The 19,509-nt window shown below is 44.3% G+C and overlaps 1 protein-coding gene across 5 annotated transcripts in view; it reads right to left on the bottom strand.

Moving 5' to 3' along the window:
- Positions 1 to 2,453: 2,453 nt before the first annotated feature.
- SNX13 (sorting nexin 13) overlaps positions 2,454 to 19,509 on the bottom strand; it is a 223,303-nt gene continuing 206,247 nt past the window's right edge. For all 5 annotated transcript variants that reach the window (XM_085892259.1, XM_085892261.1, XM_085892260.1 and 2 more), the window contains 2 exons: positions 5,138 to 5,250; positions 2,454 to 4,898 (listed from right to left, as the gene is read on the bottom strand). In XM_085892259.1, the coding sequence (XP_085748385.1) occupies positions 4,630 to 4,898; positions 5,138 to 5,250 (382 nt within the window). In that variant the 3' untranslated portion in view covers positions 2,454 to 4,629. The remainder of the gene's footprint in view (positions 4,899 to 5,137; positions 5,251 to 19,509) is intronic.

The following is a 19,509-nucleotide window of genomic DNA, read 5'->3' as shown; positions in this document are numbered from 1 at the left end:
CTGCTCTCCCAAGCTGCTACCCTGGATATGCTGCTTCGGCTTTCCCAACAATGGATGGAGGTCCTCAATGCCGAACATAAAATCAGAACCATATCCCGAGACGTAACGCGTGCTTCGATATGGTCTGTCATCCTGCCCTGCTCACCAAACTCTCTTCCCATGGTATCCAAGGCCATCTCCACTGATGGCTCGCAGACTTCCTCTCCTGTCACAGTCAATGTGTGGCCCTAAATGGAGTTCTTTAATCCCCTCTTCCTGTCCAGGCTGGAGTTCCTCAAGGTAGCGTTCTGGGCCCTGTTCTTTACTGGTTTTAATCAATGATCTCTCAGACTCTCTGGAAAATCCTCTTTATCTCTTTGCTGATGACTCCACCCTCTGCCGTACCATCTGTCATCCCTCAGAGCGGCAAGCAGCAGCTTCTTCACTCAATGCAGATCTGGGTAAAATCACAAACTGGTCCAACATGTGGAACATGTCTTTCAATCCGGACAAATCTCACACTCTCACCATGTCTCTCCGAAAGGAAATTTAGAAACCCCCCCCCCATCCACTTTCTCAACAATCCTCTGGAAGAAGTCTTTTCTTTCAAGCTTCTGGGTCTCACTATCTGCCATTATCTTTCCTAGGAAAGCCACATTTCAAACCTGGCCTCCAAAGCCAGTCGGCGACTGGGAATCCTCCGTCATGCAAAGTCCTTCCTCGGCCCACCTGAGCTCGTGACCACTTACAAAGCTTTTATCCGCAGCCTGATGGAGTACTGCTCTCCCCTCTGGGCTGGTGCTCCTGCCTCCCACCTTTCTCGGCTTCACGCTGTGGAAACCAAGGCATTTCGGATCATTGGCATCTCCCGCCATGAGGCTGAGTCTTTGGCCCTCTCACTCTCTCACCACAGGCAGGTCGGTGGTCTTTCTGTCTTCTCCCGTCTCCTCTCCAGTCTCGCCCCCTCTGCTCTCTCTGCGATTTGTCCCCACCACATTTCCACAGGGCGCTCAAGGTCCGCCAGCAACCCCCATCTGGTAAAACTACCAAAATCACGAATCACTACTCACCTTCACCCTTTCATTGCTCTTTTTCCCCACCTTTGGAATAAACTCCCTCACTCTATTCAATCCCATTTTTCCGTCCAGGCCTTAAAAACAGCTGTTCACCACCACCTCGTCATCCCCCATCCAAATCCTCGATCTTTTCTATCCACTTTAATCCACCCAAGCCCACCTCCTTCCAATTCCCTGCTTGTCCCTGTAATGTCCATCTTGTATACCCAGTGTTCCCCACCCCCATCCCTCTCCCTTCCACAGATCTCCGAATGTCTCTGCTCCCCAGTTTTGTCTTCCCACTCCCACCCCTCTTGTCTCATTCCCCTTGCTGTGCGTTGTGTGTTAGCTTTCATACGAGCCTCAACAAGGTATAGAAAAAAAAAAGAGTAAAACAATTCGTCTTGGAGGTGGAAGGATGGTTATTTTCTCAACAGACAGGGTGAAAATGAGAGATTATGGAGAAGGGGCCATGGCCGCCTTTCCTGAAGTGGTACGGTCATGGAGAGCACAACTTAACTTAACGGCATGGTCCTTATGTTTCATGAAGAGTTTGGTCTGCATCTGGCTGTTGGTTTCTGAGACTATTTTTTCAATAAATTACCTGAATTTGAGGCAAAACCCCCCTTTTCATCTGCTTATAGGGGCGGATCTGGAGAGTGAGCACAACCCCACGAGACCTTACTGTTCTGATTTATAATACCAAATTTGGTCCATATCGGTCATGTAGTTTGTGAGGAAAATAGGTTTTAGTGAATATGAAGGATATGTGGAGGAAGGACATGGCCCCTTTCCAGGGGAGATACGGCCATGGGGAGCACAAGTTAAGGTGAGGGAATGGTCACGATGCCGCATGGCCAGTTTGGCCTGGATCTGGTTGTCGGTTTCTGAGAAGAAGACTTTTGAATGAAATACTAATATTTGGGGCAAAAACACCTCAAGAGACCATGCCGTCCGAATGCATCGTACCAAATTTGATCCATATCAGTCAGGTAGTTTGTGAGGAGATGTTTTCGTCAAATGTTAACGATACCAACCACGCTCTGAACAAAATGTCTCAAAATGTTCCTCCCTTCCACAGATCTCCTAATGTCTCTGTTCCCCAGTTTTGTCCTTCCCACTCCCACTCCCACTTCATTTTCAAAAATGAAAACTTTCAATTCATACATCATGCAATAATGCAAAGAAACATTTTCTTTTAAAAAAACAAAAAAAAAATCAGTTTCTACTACAAATTCTGAATAGCACATGAAGGAAAAGTCAGCCTGTTGTCTCATGACTATAAACTGTACATCAATTTGTCACACAAGTAAAATCTACAAAATCATTTCATTTTCCAAAAAATTTATTAAATGCAAGCTGTATTTATTTTCCCATCCAGTCTGAAACATTTACATACTACCACAATAAAATTCAAAGTGCTGCATTAAGGTTTATTAAAAGACTCATGACTTGCACTGCTCAAACTAACAATGTAAGTGAAAGAGTTGATGTTATCGACACATCAACATTGAGGCTGTACAAATAGATACATCAAATTATTTACATAATACAGAAGAGCATTCTCTCAAATATGTGCTTTCCACACATACATATATATATATATATATATATATATATATATATATATATATATATATATATATATATATATATATATATATATATATATATATATATGTGCACAATCAAAGAAAAACAAATCCAACACATAGTCATGGAATTACCATTGGATTACTGCAGGTCCTATGCCACCCCAATCTTCGTAACTTCCCACCACAAACAAAACACCCTGTTTGAATAAGTAAAAAAAAAAATAAAGTGAAAAAAAAATTAGTGCCTTTGTTATGTAGCATTACTTAAAAGGTATGTAGTGTGGAAACAAAATTAGTCTGGATCACAAGGTTCTTTGCACAAACATTTGCATGTTCTCAGCAGTATCGAGAACACCCAACGCTTTGAATTTCCTGCCGATGAAAAAAACAACAGTGCTCAAGTTTTTTTTTTTTTAATCTCCCAGGTAATTCACAAAAATAAAAATCCAGCTCGACTAAATAGGCACAAATTTATGGACCAGTTCAACATTTTAAAAAGAAAACTTACATTAAGGTAACCTCAGCTGGGAGCAAATACCAAACCCAAATCAATGCTGCAACAAGCTAAAAAAAAAAAGTGGGGGGGGGGGAAGGGGGGATGGGGAAGGCAAATTCCGAGGTTTAAAAGAAGAAAAAAAATTGGTCAAATTATCATCAGCAAAGCTTTATGGCTTTGAAGCACTACAAAGATTAGGTTGAAGGTTTGTAAGTAAAGCAATGGAAATACAAGTACCCTTGTGCCTCTTCTTCCCTGAAGAGAAGCAGAGTCTCCAAATGACAGGAATAAAAATGATGCATGGATTGAGATGGTAAAGGTTAAATAAGCAAAACAAATATTCATCGATGTCCTGGAACTGCACTGCAGTGACACCGAAACAGAATAGCCAATGATGATGTTTTAAAATGATTAGGTTTTTTTGTTCATTTGTTTGTTTAAATATTGAGATGCATAGCTTACAACTGAAGGAGATTGTAATCCTGTAAATGGCAAGGAGACATGACGCAAAGAGCGAATGACTGAGTTAAAGATTCAAGAACACATTTTATAGTATTAGCCATAATTAGACGAGCCGTGAAATGCACGATATAACCAGTATACAGCGAGCTGTTCCTTTCAGTGCTTTCATAATACCTTATATAATTTGCATTTAATAAAACCAGGTTTCACAGTATTTCAGACTATTTTTACATTCCCATTACAAACCTGCATGTGATTTATGTACAAGCTCCAGCATGAACCTTGGATTCGTTATTTTTTAAAAATCAAAAAATAATAATAATAATAATAATAATAATAATAATAATAATAACTCGGACATCAAAATGGATGACCCACACGGTTAAAGTGACGCTTCAGTAAATCAACACCAAGTGTACATCAACACATCCGTTTTTAAGATTTCCTCAAAATAAAACAAAAATAAGTACTTGACTTAAACAAAATGACCTCTGAATTTTATTTGTTTTTATTCTCGGCGAATTTTTAAAATAACCATAATGAAAAACTGTTTTCAATCAAAAACTGTTGACATGGGCAAATAACTCTCGCAAATAAATCACGAATCATACACACAGGCCAACTTCCTGCATTTCCGATATAAAGGGGAAATATATACGGTCAGTAAAATGGGTCAATTACCAGATGTCTCAAAAATAATAATAAAACGAACAAAAAGACAAATGCTGCCTCCATACCATTAGGTTTAGCAACATAAAAAAGGCAGGAAGTGTCATCCTTTGTCATTGCATCATCAATGTAAACATGAAGCTTCTCTGCTTGGACCACCAGTTCACATCATGACTACCCACGTCCTTAAGCATCCGATCAATCGATACACAATGAAGTGTACACAAGTCAGAACATCGTCTTTCTCCTTTTAAGGTTTTTGCTGCTCTCTTCGTTCACTCACCCATTTACCCCCAAGCAGTCTGTGACCGTAAATGAATCAATTGTTTGCTTGTGACCATGTGGGGACACTTAGGACCAACTGTGCAGGGTGTCACCTCCTGGCAAGTTGAAACGTGCGGGCTGCATGACTCGCAGGCCATTGCTGTCTGAAGCGCTGGTGAAAGGCGTGCAGACGTGGCGAGCGACCGTGCAAGCGCAGGAATAGCTGGTGCAGGCGGTTACGCGGGTAGAGCGTTTCGAGCAGGCCCTCAATAATGACGAAGAGGAGTCGACGGTTGAGCTGTCGGTGTTGGAACATTTCGAACACGCGCAATAGTCCACGGCGCATCGTTTCTGCTCCAAGGATATGTTTGAGCTCATCTGATGCACAACAGGATTCCATCATCACCTTTTACAAACTTCACACCCTTTATCATACATTACAGTTTAATGCAAGTCCAAATAGCTTTCTGGATATCTTTACACATTGCTATTGTTCAAAATGAGTTCTGAAAAGGTATTACATTCACTCTGTTAAAAATAAGCAATTTTATTTTGCACACTTCCATAGGTCTCTTACACTAATCACATTTTATTACGTGTGTTTTACCAAAACATACCTGGCATGCTGCTCAACATCTTGGTGCGAGCAGTCACCCTTGTCCTCATTTGTGTGGCCTCATCCCGAGGATGAGCGGTCTCAGCAAGGATCCCACCAGGCCACAGGGAATCTCTGTACAGGGAAGTGTGAAGCATGGATATTTTCACTGCACCTCAAATTATGATTACAGCTTTTGATAGGGTAACTATGGTTGAAGAATGAGCTTGTACAAGTAACACAGATAAAAACAAGAAAAAGAGCAGAGATTGCAGACTCTCACCAGGACTTCTTTTGAGTGGTGCATTTTTATTGGTTTTAGAGTACATCCAATATGGCTGCCAAACTATGTGACCTATGATATCATATGTGTGAACCTTTTGTTCTTCATGGACAGGCGGTCATACGTGTAAACTTTTGCCTCGATTTGTTCAGCTACTTCAGAGAAGAAGATTTTTGAAGGTATTTAAAAAATAAAATAAAATAAAATAAAATAAATAAATAATAATTTAAAAAAATATATATATATATACAGTATATATATATCTGCTGAATCACGTGACCGATGGACTTCATTAAGTTTTTTTCTCTGGACCATTTTATCCCCAGATGACCCTCAAAAATTTTCATACTGATCGGATGTGGTGTTCTATATATGCAATCATGACGTCAAAACGAGGGCACCTATGATGCCATTAAAAAAAAACATCAACCTCATTCCCCATGAGGAGTACTTGCTGTGTGCCAAGTTTCACTTTTTTCCTTTGTGTGGTTTCAGAGATACAGAGGTCCAAAGCTTTTTCGTTTTTCCAATATGGCTGCCACACCATGCGACCAATGATGTCACAATTATCAGTAAAACATTCTACATGAGTCGTCGGACCAATGGTGAAAATTTCATCTTAATCTGCCAAACAGTTGCAGAGAAAAACACGAAAGTTCTGTGTAGACAAACAAACAGACACAGACAAACAAACGGACCCAAATGCAATACTCTCTCCTTCGGCGAGGGTAACTAGAACAGAATTTTTCAACATAATGACATCGACAGATATGCCTCCACCCACATTATTACATCACTCGCAAATACCACATGTCGCTTCGCTGATGGCAACACTAAGGGGGGGGGGTAGGGGAGAGAAAAATAAGGGGGAGAGAGGGGGGAAAGAGGGGGAGTGAGGAGGGAGGGGAGTGAGGAGGGAGGGGAGTGAGGAGGGAGGGGAGTGAGAAGAGAGGGGGAGTGAGGAGGGAGGGGGAGTGAGGAGGGAGGGGCAGCGAGTAGAAATGGAGAGTGAGGAGCCGTGGGGAAGGGAAGGCAGATGTGTGGTGGAGCGTGAATTACAATTCACACTGTCTCACCAAAATGATTCTGCATGGAATAACAGTGAAGATGGAAACAAAATAATGTCTGAAAAACATTTTGTACCGGTCAAACCATAAATAACTCCTGGAGACAAACACAGTCAGAACATGTCTGGAGACAAAATCTGCTGGACGCGGTCAGAGCCAAGCTGTCTGGAGACAAACACTGCCCGAGACATCCGGAGACAAATTCCCATCTAGATATGTCCAGAGACAAATACTGCCCGGATGCGTCCGGAGACAGACACGGCCCAGACAGGTCCGGAGACAGACACTGTCCAGAGATAATGCCCAGACACAAACTCCATCTGTACATAATCACCGTCTGGACGAGTCCAGAGACAGAGAGACATGTGTGAGAGGGTGCTGCACTGTATTAGGAGGGGGCAGAATGAAGATGGGACAGAGAGAGAGAGATAGCGAGAGAGAGAGAGAGAGAGAGAGAGAGAGAGAGAGAGAGAGAGAGAGAGAGAGAGAGAGAGAGAGAGAGAGAGAGAGAGAGAGAGAGAGAGAGAGAGAGAGAGAGAGAGAGAGAGAGAGAGAGAGAGAGAGAGAGAGAGAGAGAGAGAGAGAGAGAGAGAGAGAGAGAGAGAGAGAGAGAGAGAGAGGGAGAGAGTGAGAGAGAGAGAGAGAGAGTGAGAGAGAGAGCGAGATAGCAGAGAGAGAGAGAGAGAGAGAGAGAGAGAGAGAGAGAGAGAGAGAGAGAGAGAGAGAGAGAGAGAGAGAGAGAGAGAGAGAGAGAGAGAGAGAGAGAGAGAGAGAGAGAGAGAGAGAGAGAGAGAGAGAGGGAGAGAGAGAGAGAGAGAGAGAGAGAGAGAGAGAGAGAGAGAGATAGCAGAGAGAGAGAGAGAGATAGCAGAGAGAGAGAGAGAGAGAGAGAGAGAGAGAGAGAGAGAGAGAGAGAGAGAGAGAGAGAGAGAGAGAGAGAGAGAGAGAGAGAGAGAGAGAGAGAGAGAGAGAGAGAGAGAGAGAGAGAGAGAGAGAGAGAGAGAGAGAGAGAGAGAGAGAGAGAGAGAGAGAGAGAGAGAGAGAGAGAGAGAGAGAGAGAGAGAGAGAGAGAGAGAGATAGCAGAGAGAGAGAGAGAGAGAGAGAGAGAGAGAGAGAGAGAGAGAGAGAGAGAGAGAGAGAGAGAGAGAGAGAGAGAGAGAGAGAGAGAGAGAGAGAGAGAGAGAGAGAGAGAGAGAGAGAGAGAGAGAGAGAGAGAGAGAGAGAGAGAGAGAGAGAGAGAGAGAGAGAGAGAGAGAGAGAGAGAGAGAGAGAGAGAGAGAGAGAGAGAGAGAGAGAGAGAGAGAGAGAGAGAGAGAGAGAGAGAGAGAGAGATAGGAGAGAGATAGGAGAGAGATAGGAGAGAGATAGGAGAGAGATAGGAGAGAGATAGGAGAGAGATAGGAGAGAGATAGGAGAGAGATAGGAGAGACATAGGAGAGAGAGATAGGAGAGAGAGAGAGAGAGATAGGAGAGAGAGAGAGAGAGATAGGAGAGAGAGAGAGAGATAGGAGAGAGAGAGAGATAGGAGAGAGAGAGAGATAGGAGAGAGAGAGATAGGAGAGAGAGAGAGATAGGAGAGAGAGAGAGAGACAGGAGAGAGAGAGAGATAGGAGACAGAGAGAGAGAGATAGGAGAGAGAGAGAGACAGGAGAGAGAGAGAGAGAGATAGGAGAGAGAGAGATAGGAGAGAGAGAGATAGGAGAGAGAGAGATAGGAGAGAGAGAGAGATAGGAGAGAGAGAGAGATAGGAGAGAGAGAGATAGGAGAGAGAGAGAGAGAGAGAGAGAGAGAGAGAGAGAGAGAGAGAGAGAGAGTGAGAGAGAGAGAGAGAGAGAGAGAGAGAGAGAGAGAGAGAGAGAGAGAGAGAGAGAGAGAGAGAGAGAGAGAGAGAGAGAGAGATAGGGAAGAGAGATAGGGAAGAGAGAGATAGGGAAGAGAGAGAGAGAGAGATAGGGGAGATAGGAGCGAGAGAGATAGGGGAGATAGGAGAGAGAGAGATAGGAGAGAGAGAGAGAGAGAGAGAGAGAGAGATAGGAGAGAGAGAGAGAGAGAGAGAGAGAGAGAGAGAGAGAGAGAGAGAGAGAGAGAGAGATAGGAGAGAGAGAGAGATAGAGAGAGAGAGAGAGAGAGAGAGAGAGAGACAGAGACAGAGACAGAGACAGAGACAGAGACAGAGACAGAGACAGAGACAGAGACAGAGACAGAGAGAGAGAGAGAGAGAGAGAGAGAGAGAGAGAGAGAGAGAGAGAGAGAGAGAGAGAGAGAGAGAGAGAGAGAGAGAGAGAGAGAGAGAGAGAGAGAGAGAGAGAGAGAGAGAGAATGTTATGCTTTGTGAACAACATGCACGCATGCCCATTAGTGCTTGGCCGATATCTGCAATTTTTGGGGAATCCGCTAATTTGAGTCAGTGTGCTTCCCAACTACAGTGCGTACTGTATACAACCCAAAAACCTTGAGTATCTTTCACTGTTGTTTTGGTGGAATTTCAATAAACAATTGATAAATTTTTAAAACATTGCATTTATATCAACGTTTCAAAGCGATGTGCATAAACAATAATATTTATAAACAGCTGTGTGTGATGGGTGGAAAAAAAATTTGGCTCGGTAATTTAGAAAACACGTCATATGGCAAAATAGGGCATAATCAAATAAATTGTTATGGATTTTAGAATCCGGTCTGATGAATGCATCTACACATCCAGATCCTCAGACAGTTATTACCTAAAATGCATATTCAGATTAGCCCCATCCCCATGTCTAATGGGATCTTCAATGTGATGCGTTGAGAAGGGTAAAGGATCGATCCTCTCTGTTATGGGAAGCTTGTTTTTTCTTTACGACAGACACGTTCACACACATTTCTTTCACGAGCTCTGAAGCCCGCCCTCATTTTTCCTCAGCAACATTCTTTCGCGAGCTCCGATGCCCGCCTTTTTTGAGAGCGCACGAGTCGTCATGGTAACCGTGCCCCAGTGGGGCGGGGTGAGCTTGGGGCGGATGGCACCCCGCGGAGACGGCCCGGGGATATAAAAACAAGCGAGAGAAAGCGTGAGGTACGTTCTGTGAGGAGAGACATTCTGAGATATAAAAAAGTGAGGAAAAAGCGAAAGAGGGACGTTCTGAGTGGAGAGAGACATTCTGAGGAGAAAGAGTCTGAAGAGAAAAAGTGTGAAGAGAAAAAGTCCGAGGAGAAAAAGTGAGGAAAAAGGAGGGGAAAAAGCGTTCTGAAGAGAAAAGCGTGAGGAGAGGAACAGCGAAAGGAGAGAGGAAAAAGCAAAGGGTGAGAGAAGCGACCAAGAAGCGGGTGTCTGACCAGCGCCGACAAGACAATTCGCCCTTCCAAGTGCTTCGGCAAGCGAGCGTGTGGTGCGCGTGTGGGTGTGAGCAGCGCCGCCAACAAGTGAGGCTCGGGTCAATCACCAACACCAGGTTCTAAACCCGCGACAGACAATCTCGTGCCCTCCAGACTTCGACTGGCATTCAAGGCTGCCCCGCGAGAAGGTGCACGGCAAAGCTGGGTGCTGACGACGGACGTGACACAGATACATGCATTTTCAGGACGTTTTTGCTTCCCGGACGACTTTCTGGTGAGCGAGACGATTCTCTCCCCCCCCCCCACACACACACACACACACACACACACACACACACACACACACACACACAAATGATCTGCTGGGTACCCTTGTCTGTGTTTATCTGCAAGTAAACCCCCGATAAGCATCTGCTCTTTGTCTCTTTCCTGGCATTTTGATTGATTTTGCTTTGACATTCCTTCTTTATTCACCTCAGAAAATATAAAGTTATTTTTATTTATTTATTTTATTATTAATAAATTATTTGTCAATTTCCAACCTGTCCGTGTTTGTCCTTTCCTTCCATTGGTCGAGCATTGTTCGAACCGAGATAGACTGGAGGTAATGACCACAGATTTGACAAAAAAATCGTCGGCACGCACCAGCGGTTAAAACGCTCGGCCGCCCTAATTAAAATCTAATCAGATAACATTGGTGCTTTGCCAAGGGTGCGCTCCCCGCTCAGGTAACCACGTGACCTCAAGTTAAACGGAATAGACGGCAGATACTGGATCTCATGGTTGACTGAGTGGCGTTTGTGGTTTTAAAACAACCCACCGTACCATGACGTTAATTGTGAGCGGTGGCCCCAGGTCCGGCTCTACCGAGGACAACCGGGGATTAATTCCCCTGAGTGACGAGCTGGTGTCTTGGTATCCGTGGCTGCAACAATATTTTGCTTTGAAACTCACAAAAAGAAACCATAAAACCTTTGTAAAGCACACCCAAAAACCAATTGCTTTTGAAACAGTCACCAGGACAAAGGAAAACCTGATAAAACCTCCATAAGATACGGGATGAAACTTTGCCAGCACGACACCCATAACAAGCATGGCATGTCCACACACCCGCGGAAGGTTCCTACAGATCCAAGTCTACCTATATGTACCACGTTCATGTGTGCTGGACACATAGCTCTGCCTTGTATAGCAACTACCGACTATACATCCCGATCGGAACATGAACTGTACCGCTATCAACTGTAGGATGCTTGTCAAGTGGCTTAAGCACTCATGCAAGCTTTCCAATGGAACGCCTGGCTTGGCAGGTGATTATCAATTGCTCTCGATAAACCCATGCACCCAGAAACGCCCAAGCAAGTCCGAATTGGACAAATGAACAGTTTGTTACCATCAGAACTGCTGCTAAGTTCATTTCTGGAGCTTATATTTTGTAATTCGGCTTCGTTTAAGAGATTTGCGAGGTTATGGCATGTGCGGAAATGAAATAAAGCCACGAACACTGGTATCTCCAGGCATTTATAAGCATTGCAATGTATCCAGCGATTCGTAGTTATCGATATGAATGAGGAGAGTGAAAAAGAAAAATTTTATCATGAAGAAATCGTTGTGGTCTGTTCCAAGTCAAGGCATGGTTGAGCAGGCCAAAAAACATGGCAGCTTCAGACCTCATCGAGGAAACCCAGGAAATACCTTAAGACCCCAGAGAGCGAGGTGGCTGAGGATCACCTGACAAAGGATATAATGAAATAAGGCCGTTAATTATCTTCAAAAGGGTTGTTTTAATTAACCAAAACACTCGATTTTCACTCACGCACTTCCTTGGAGTTCCCTGAGTATGCAGGCAAAGTTTCAAGCCACTAAGTTTCATGGTTTTGGAGTTGTGGAGGACACACGCACACTGAGACATACATACACTGGGACACAAAAAACACACACACACACAAACTTATGAGTATAGATTATACATAATTATACCAAGTTTGATTTAAATCCCTGAACCCAGATTCAAAATATTAAGGCATTCTGTTTGATGCCTGCAATTATGACGTCATAACAAAACCACCTGTGACATCAAAAGAAAATCACACTTGTTTCCCATGAGAAGTAATTCACATGTGCCAAGTTTCAAATTATTTCTGTGGAGTGGTTTCAGATAGAGGTCCAAAGTTTTTCCTCTTTTCCAACATGGCTGCCACAACACGTGACCTATGATGTCATAATTATCATTACAACATTCTACATGAGTAGTTGCAGCTATGGTGAAAATGTCGTGTCAATCAGATAAGCGGTTGCAGAGAAAACAGAAAAAAAAACCAGAAAAAAATACACCTGTGTGGGAGTGACGGTCATCTCTGCGAGAAACGAGTCCGTCAAATAATGTCCAGTAGGTAGATGGCCAAGAGTCCGTATAAGTAGGTGGTATAATCACTATCACTCTATGTAGTAGATTAGGTAGGTACAGTAGCAGGTAGGTACTGTACCTACCTACTGTAGGTAGGTACAGTAGCAAATGGCAGACAGACAACTACGACACAAACCAGTCAGTCAGTGGATTTGATGGGTGGATACGTATGTTCTTATATGGATACGTATATGGAGATCTCGCTCTTGTTTTCCAGCACTTTGACGTATATTAAACACATAACGATATGCCATCCGATACTTTTAGATTATGATAGCTTCTATGACCTAGGCCTATGGCGATTTGCCGATTTGGTGGGGACATTCGGCGATGAGTGGGGGTACCGAAAAAGCTATGCTATGGGCAGGCAGGCAGATTATATAATAGGAGTCACAAACCGAGAGTTAACGAATATCAAGCACGAGAACGACCTTTACAAGCATGAGTTCCTGTTACTTGGGTGTAATGTTCTCGGGTCAGGAGGGATTTTTGGCCAACTTTGAAGTCACGTGACGTGAAAACGAAAGCGAATATCGAAAATCCGGCCCGACAAAATCTAGATATTGTTCCATAGATTCATATGCCACAATCAAATTCAAGATCGCTTGAGAAATGGCGGAGAGATAGAATTTGAAAATCGTCATTTTCGCAACTTCAAAGGCCTCGTGACCTTGACCTTGACCTTCGGTGACCTTGAAAGTCATACCATCGTGTACGTCTCATCGACCTCTATCAGGATCACTAATGACCAGATCTCCCGCTTCAACTTCATTGTGAACGGACGGACGGATGGACGGATTGAAGGACATCGACACCCATATTATTAGGTCATGCTCGAAGAGATGACCTAACTAGAAGGACACTCGGTAGAGCGCATACCTCCACCACGTAACACTTGATCCACGAGAATATATCGAGCCCAATAAATTTTTAAAATATCATGCAATGTATTGTTTTTGGCCCTGTCTCTCAATGGTGAAGAATCACTTGAAAGATTAAATAATTCTTGTATCTAGATCCAGATTCAGATCTTTACCAAAATCTAATCAATTCGTCCTTGTCACACACACAACCTGTCCAAAAAGTTTCATCCAAATGAATCGACAACTTTTTGAGATATTGTGCTATATATCGGTTTAGCCCGATCTCTCAATGGTGAAGAATTGCTTAAAAAATTATAATCGTTGGATCCGGATCCGGATCTTCACCAAAATCTAATCAGTTCATCCTTGTCCCTCTTCACAGAACTGCATGGCACCTCTTCAAGTCAGTGGGGATGATGCCTGTGTTCCAAACAGAGCACAAAACTGCATGCAACAAAACGAGTACAGTGTTTGCACCAGCCTTGAGAAGTTCAGCATGGATGCCACAGATCCCAGGAGCTTCACCCCATTTCACTTGGTTCACCGCAGCCTGTGCTTCCACCACTGATCTCTACTACTGGATTGGTCACGACGGCTCGTGCCTGAAGCCAACGGAAGTGCACTTTCCGCCATCTTGTCTCCCCCAAAAGAGGCTAATTGTAACACGCAACGTTGAACCGGGCCCGGCCGATTTTGCAAAATATATTTCTTCAAATATATTTCAACTTCTGTCTAATATTTTAATGGATTTTGAAGTAAATTACTGTTCCTATTACTCAATCGAATTCCGGAAAATTCCCTTGGAGCTCCTTGGCAATTGCAAGGAGGCGATCAATACATAGGCGTAACATCCAAGTTGCATTAGGCTCCAGGTCACTTCATCAATAACAAAACAAAACTAAAGTCATGTTTTTTTATGTTATTTAAAATATGTTTTGTTATTTTAAGCAATTTTTTGTTATTCTACGTTTCTTAATGTTTTCGGGGCAAGGTTGTAAGCTACGAGATGTTGGCTTGAAGGGCGTTTTGAGACCAAAGTTCACAGGAAAAAGTTAACCATGACGAGGCCAATAACGCCATACATAGCCTTTCAATGTCCAACACATCCTGAAACCTTATAAATATAATATCCTTCTCGTAAATAATATCATGTAGCTGTGTACTTTTCTCACAGGCAGCGTGGGGTACCCCCCCCCCCATCTCAACACTCCTTGTGTGTTATACAATGTAAAGTTCAAAACATATTCAGGGGTTACGTGTTAAAAACTGAAAAATTACATCAATAAACGAAGAAGATGATTAGACTGCTTTCATTTTGCACACAAGAATGTTTTAGAATGTACAAACTTCAGGTTAAATCAACATTCCCCTACCATTTGGAGGAGTGGGGGAAGGAACCCCCCCCCCCCATCAGACTCTCCCCCTCAGTCACTTCCCTCCCTGACACCATGGATCCCTTCCATCCCACCTCTCTTTCTTCTCTTAATGTTGTTAACTTTATATGTACTCAGGGATCAGGACTCGGACCATTAGTATTAATTATTTACATCAATGATTTGGAGAGAGGGGTGAAGAGGTTTTCCAAATTTGCAGATGACACAAAGCTTGGAGGGAAGGTGGATAGCAGAGGGGGTAGTGATCAGATTGAGGAAAGTGTTGATACTCTCATAGATTGGGCAAAACATTGGAGAATGTAATTTAACCTGAGCAAGTGTAAGGTGTTGGAGATGGGGAAGAAGTTCTTCCGAAGAACAATATAAATAGAGATTACAGGATACAAGGGGTAATGTTGGAGTGTGTCACATGGGGGAAGGATCTCGGGGTGGTAAGAGATATGGGAGGTAAGCAGGTAGCACAGTGTCAGGCAGCAAAATGTGAAGCAAATCTGGTTTTCAGTTGTCTTTGGAGGGGGATCAATTATATATCAAAAGAGTTGTTAACATAGCCCAGGAATTTAGTGAGGGCCACATTTAGAATATTGTGTGCAGTTTTGGTCACCACAACTCAGGAAGGACATCGCTGCCATGTCGAAGGGTTCAACGCAGGGCGAACAGATTGATTCCGGGCCTCACTCGACTCAGCTGAGGAGCAGTTGAAGGAGACAGGGATTTATGCAATAGAAAGAAAGAGGTTACGAGGCGATACGATTGAGATGTTTAAGGTATTGAAGGGCATCGACAAAATAAGTGCAGAAGAATTATTCAGCAGAGTAGACACAGTGATCGCACCAGGGGCATTGCTTGAGAGTAAAGAAGAGTCGAGTTAAAAAGGTAGTGAGGTAGGGGTCTTTCACTCAAAGAGTAGTTAATGCATGGAACTGTCTCCGTGGAAAGGAATTGGTGACAGAAACAGTAGATGGGTTTAAATTGGAATTAGATAGGAACCTGGAAGTTATGGAGATTGAGGGGTAGAGGAAAAAGCCTGGTGTTGGCTTAGTGGTTCGGGTGGCGGCTTGGGATCCAAAAAGTCCTGAGTTCAAGTCCCGTTGGCCGCTGAATTAATATACACCAGGAGGTTGACTCAGCCTGTCATCCTTACAAGGTCGGCAAAATGAGTAGCGGTGTACTGGTAAGGGAGACACTGCATCAGCAGCACAGCCGCATCCCAACCAATGATGTAACCAGCAGCCACAGGCTGCACTCAATAGAGAGAGAGAGGGGTAGAGGGATGTTGGCAGGTCTTTTTGCAAGTTTGAGCATTGATGGATGATTATGTGCATGTCTGCAGAGTGTTGTTGATGGGGGTGGGTCTTGTCAAGGGGTGTTGTGTGGTTGAGGTTTTTTTTTTTTTTTTACCCAGGACATGCCTACTCCTCTCGAAGTTGGAAAAAAAAAGTCCGGAATTTTCTTGTGTTGATGTGGTGCAGGTATGATGGGCCGAAAGGTCACCACCTGCGTTTAATCACCTTGAATATGACATCACAAAATACACTGAACACATGAAAATGTGAAATGTCAACGTTCCCCGTCAGCGCACAGACGTAAAAGGTGATTAAACCACGCAAAGTGACATTCTCTCACGGTCACATGAGGTCTGTGATTTTCACAAGTTCATTACACCAACTAATAAAACTTTGCATCAGTTACATGCAAAGTTTACTGCTTGCATTTGGAGATTTCTTACTGCCAGTCTGCTGTTTTCGTATTCGCTGCAGTGATGTTTTGGGGGAGACAAGATGGCGGAAAGTGAACTTCTGGTGACTTCACTCCTCCATATACAACCGCTGTGGACGTGACCAATCCAGTAGTAGAGATCAGTGGTTTCCACAAACTAGGGTAGATCACACTTGATTGGAGGGTCAGCAATAGGGAGAGTAACACCTCTGATATCCAACTCAACAGCTCGTGTGTCAGCCTGGTACAGCCGCTCAATGTAGGCGGCCCAGCGGGCCTTCACTTTTGATTCCTCTGTCAAGAGCCCACCACCGTCCACTCTAACTGCAGTACACCGAGAGATGGGCTTGGGAAATGCAATGCATGGATTCCTGTGTAAGCAGGACGAGAATCACTTGAATACTAGTGATGCTCTAACCCCCTCATAGATACCTTGCACAGATGCCTCCTTGTCCATCCTCAGCGCATGTACAGTTTTACGCCTCAACTCCTGAACAGCTCAGCTCTGCCATAAAGCCTGGCCCTGAGACTATGGTCAATGGTATCAGTGTCCCTTGAGAGACAAAATTTTTCTTCACCCTACGGTGAGCTCCAAGACATCCTCCGGCAACATCAAGGATGGTCAGCTTGAAGGCACTCCACAACTCTTCAGAATTCCCCAAAGCACCCAGACCCCCCAAACCCCAATTCAGCCTGTTTGCAAACTCCTCAGCTACCCTTTCATCCTTGAGCTTGCCAACGTCCAGCCTCGGCTGGGATGGTACCATTCTCCCAGATAAAAGCTGCAACTTCAGAGCTGCTCCAACAAGCATGTGGTCGGTATTGAGTAACTGAGCACTCTGGTCGACCCTGCAGTTCTGGATTATCCTGCAGTGACTATCAACGAGTACATGGTCAATCTCCTTTGCTGCATCACCAGCATTGGAATAACAAGTCAAGCAAATGAGCCTGTGGGTGCTGAAACCATGAAGCAGCCACCCTAAGTCCACAATTTTTTGTAAAGTCAAGAAACTTAGTGCTATTCTGGTTCACAGTGCCAGACCCAAAGGGACCAACACATGTCTCATAACCACCCCTATCAGTGCCAGTAGATGCATTGAAATCCCACAAACGAGATGAGTATCTCGCCTGAGACACTGATCAACCACAGACTCGAGTGTGTCAAAGAATGCGTCCTTCACGGTGAGATCACTCGCCTCAGTTGGAGCACATAAAGAGACCAGCGAAATGACACCCAAGGAGTGACGAATCCTTAGGCTTAGAAAACACTTGTTGACTGGTGTTGCCTCAATTATTATGGAAGTCAGCTTATTGGATACAGTCACAGCAACTCCTTGGGTATGGTAACCATCAGAGTGACCAGACCAATAGTAGGTGTAACCACCCACCACGATCTCACCACGACGTGCTCTCCATCTATCTCAGAGTGTTACAATATCAATGTTCAAATTGGCTCAGATGATAGAAGGGACAAGTGATCATCCTCTCTTAAGGATAGGATAGTTCAGGCACCCACCCAAAGGGTTAACCCAAGGAGACCTCCGTCTGGTGGATGACAGCTCAGCACCACTCTGAACTCCAAGGGAGTGCATGAATGAAAACTGGGAGTTTAGGTTCATTTAAACACCACTTTCAAAGAAAATTAACAGCCTTATTTAATCATCCTTTATGAAGGCTCATCCTTAATCACCTCGCTATCCCTTGCCGGGGTCTTAATTCACCATTTTTTTTTTTACCCTGATCAACAATACCTTGACTTGGAAAAGGCAGCAATGGTTTCTTAATGATAAAGTTCCCTCCCCCCCCCCCCTGCACTTTCCTCACCTTTATCATGGAATGCCTGATAATCATATCTACGAATCTCTGGATACATTTTTTTTCTTTTTGGTATACATTGTCAAGGCTTGTATGAGAGCTAACACAACGCACAGCAAGAGGAGCATGAGACAAGAGGGGTGGAAGAGGGAAGGACAACACAGTGGAGAACAGACATTTGGTGATCTGTGGAAGGGAGAGGGATGGGGCGGGGAAAACGGGGTATACAAGATGGACATTACAGGGACTTTCAGGAAGGAAAGCAGGGAATTTGAAGGAGGTGGGGTTGGGTTGGATTATCAGGGGTAGAAAAGATCGAGGATTTGGATGGGGAAAGATAAGAGGTGGTGGTGAAAGGCTGTTTTGAAGGCCTGGAGGGAGGAATGGGATTGAAGAGCGTGTGGGAGTTTATTCCAAAGGTGGGAAAAAAGAGGTATAAAAGAGTGAAGGTGAGCAGTGATTCGTGATTTTGGTAGTTTTCCCAGAAGGGGGTTGTTGGCGGACCTTGAGCACCCTGAGGAAATATGGGGGCGACATATCACAGAAAGAGCAGGGGGGACGAGACCAGAGAGGACACGGTAGAAAACAGAAAGACCACCGACCTGCCTGCGGTGAGAGAGTGAGAGGCGAAAGACTCAGCCTCACCGCAGGAGATAACAATGATCCTAAATGCCTTGGTTTCCAGAGCGTGAAGCCGAGAAAAGTGAGAGGCAGGAGCACCAGCCCAGAGGGGAGAGCAGTACTCCATCAGGCTGTGGACGACGGCTTTGTATGCGGTCAGGAGCTCAGGTGGGCTGAGGAAGGGCTTTGCACAACGGAGGATGCCCAGTCGGCGACTGGCTTTGGAGGCCAGGTTGGAAATGTGGCTTTCTCGGGAAAGATCATGGCAGATAGTGAGACGCAGAAGCTTGAATGAAAAGACTTCTTCCAGCAGATTGTTGTGAAAGTAGATGGAGGGGGGTTCCAAACGGTCCTTTCGGAGAGACATAGTGAGAGTGTGAGATTTGACAGGAGTGAAAGAAATGTTCCACGTGTTGGACCAGTTTGTGATTTTACCCAGATCTGCAGAGAGTGAAAAAGCTGCTGCTTGCCGGTCTGAGGGATAACAGATGGTACGGCAGAGGGTGGAGTCATCAGCAATGAGATAAAGAGGATTTTCCAGAGTCGGAGAGATCATTGAAGAAAACCAGAAAAAGATCAGGGCCCAGAACACTGCCTTGAGGAACTCCACTCTGGACAGGAAGAGGGGATGAGAGAACTCCATTTATGGCCACAAATTGCTGCGACAGGAGAGGATGTCTGCGAGCCATGAGTGGAATTGGCCTTGGATACCATAGGAAGAGAGTTTGGTGAGCAGGGCAGGGTGTCAGACCGTGTCAAAAGAATGTGATATGTCTGGGCATATGGCTCTGAATTCATGTCTGGCATTGAGTACCTCCATCCATTGTTAGGAGAGCAGAAGCAGCATATCCAGGGTAGAGTGACCTGGTCTGAAACCAAACTGATGATCCGAAATCAGGCCATTGGAGA

Source organism: Eptatretus burgeri, chromosome 8, assembly GCF_056783735.1.
Source record: "Eptatretus burgeri isolate ZD-2024b chromosome 8, Ebu_testis_v1, whole genome shotgun sequence".
Lineage (NCBI taxonomy): Eukaryota > Metazoa > Chordata > Myxini > Myxiniformes > Myxinidae > Eptatretus > Eptatretus burgeri.
This window is presented reverse-complemented; position numbering and strand designations above follow the sequence as displayed.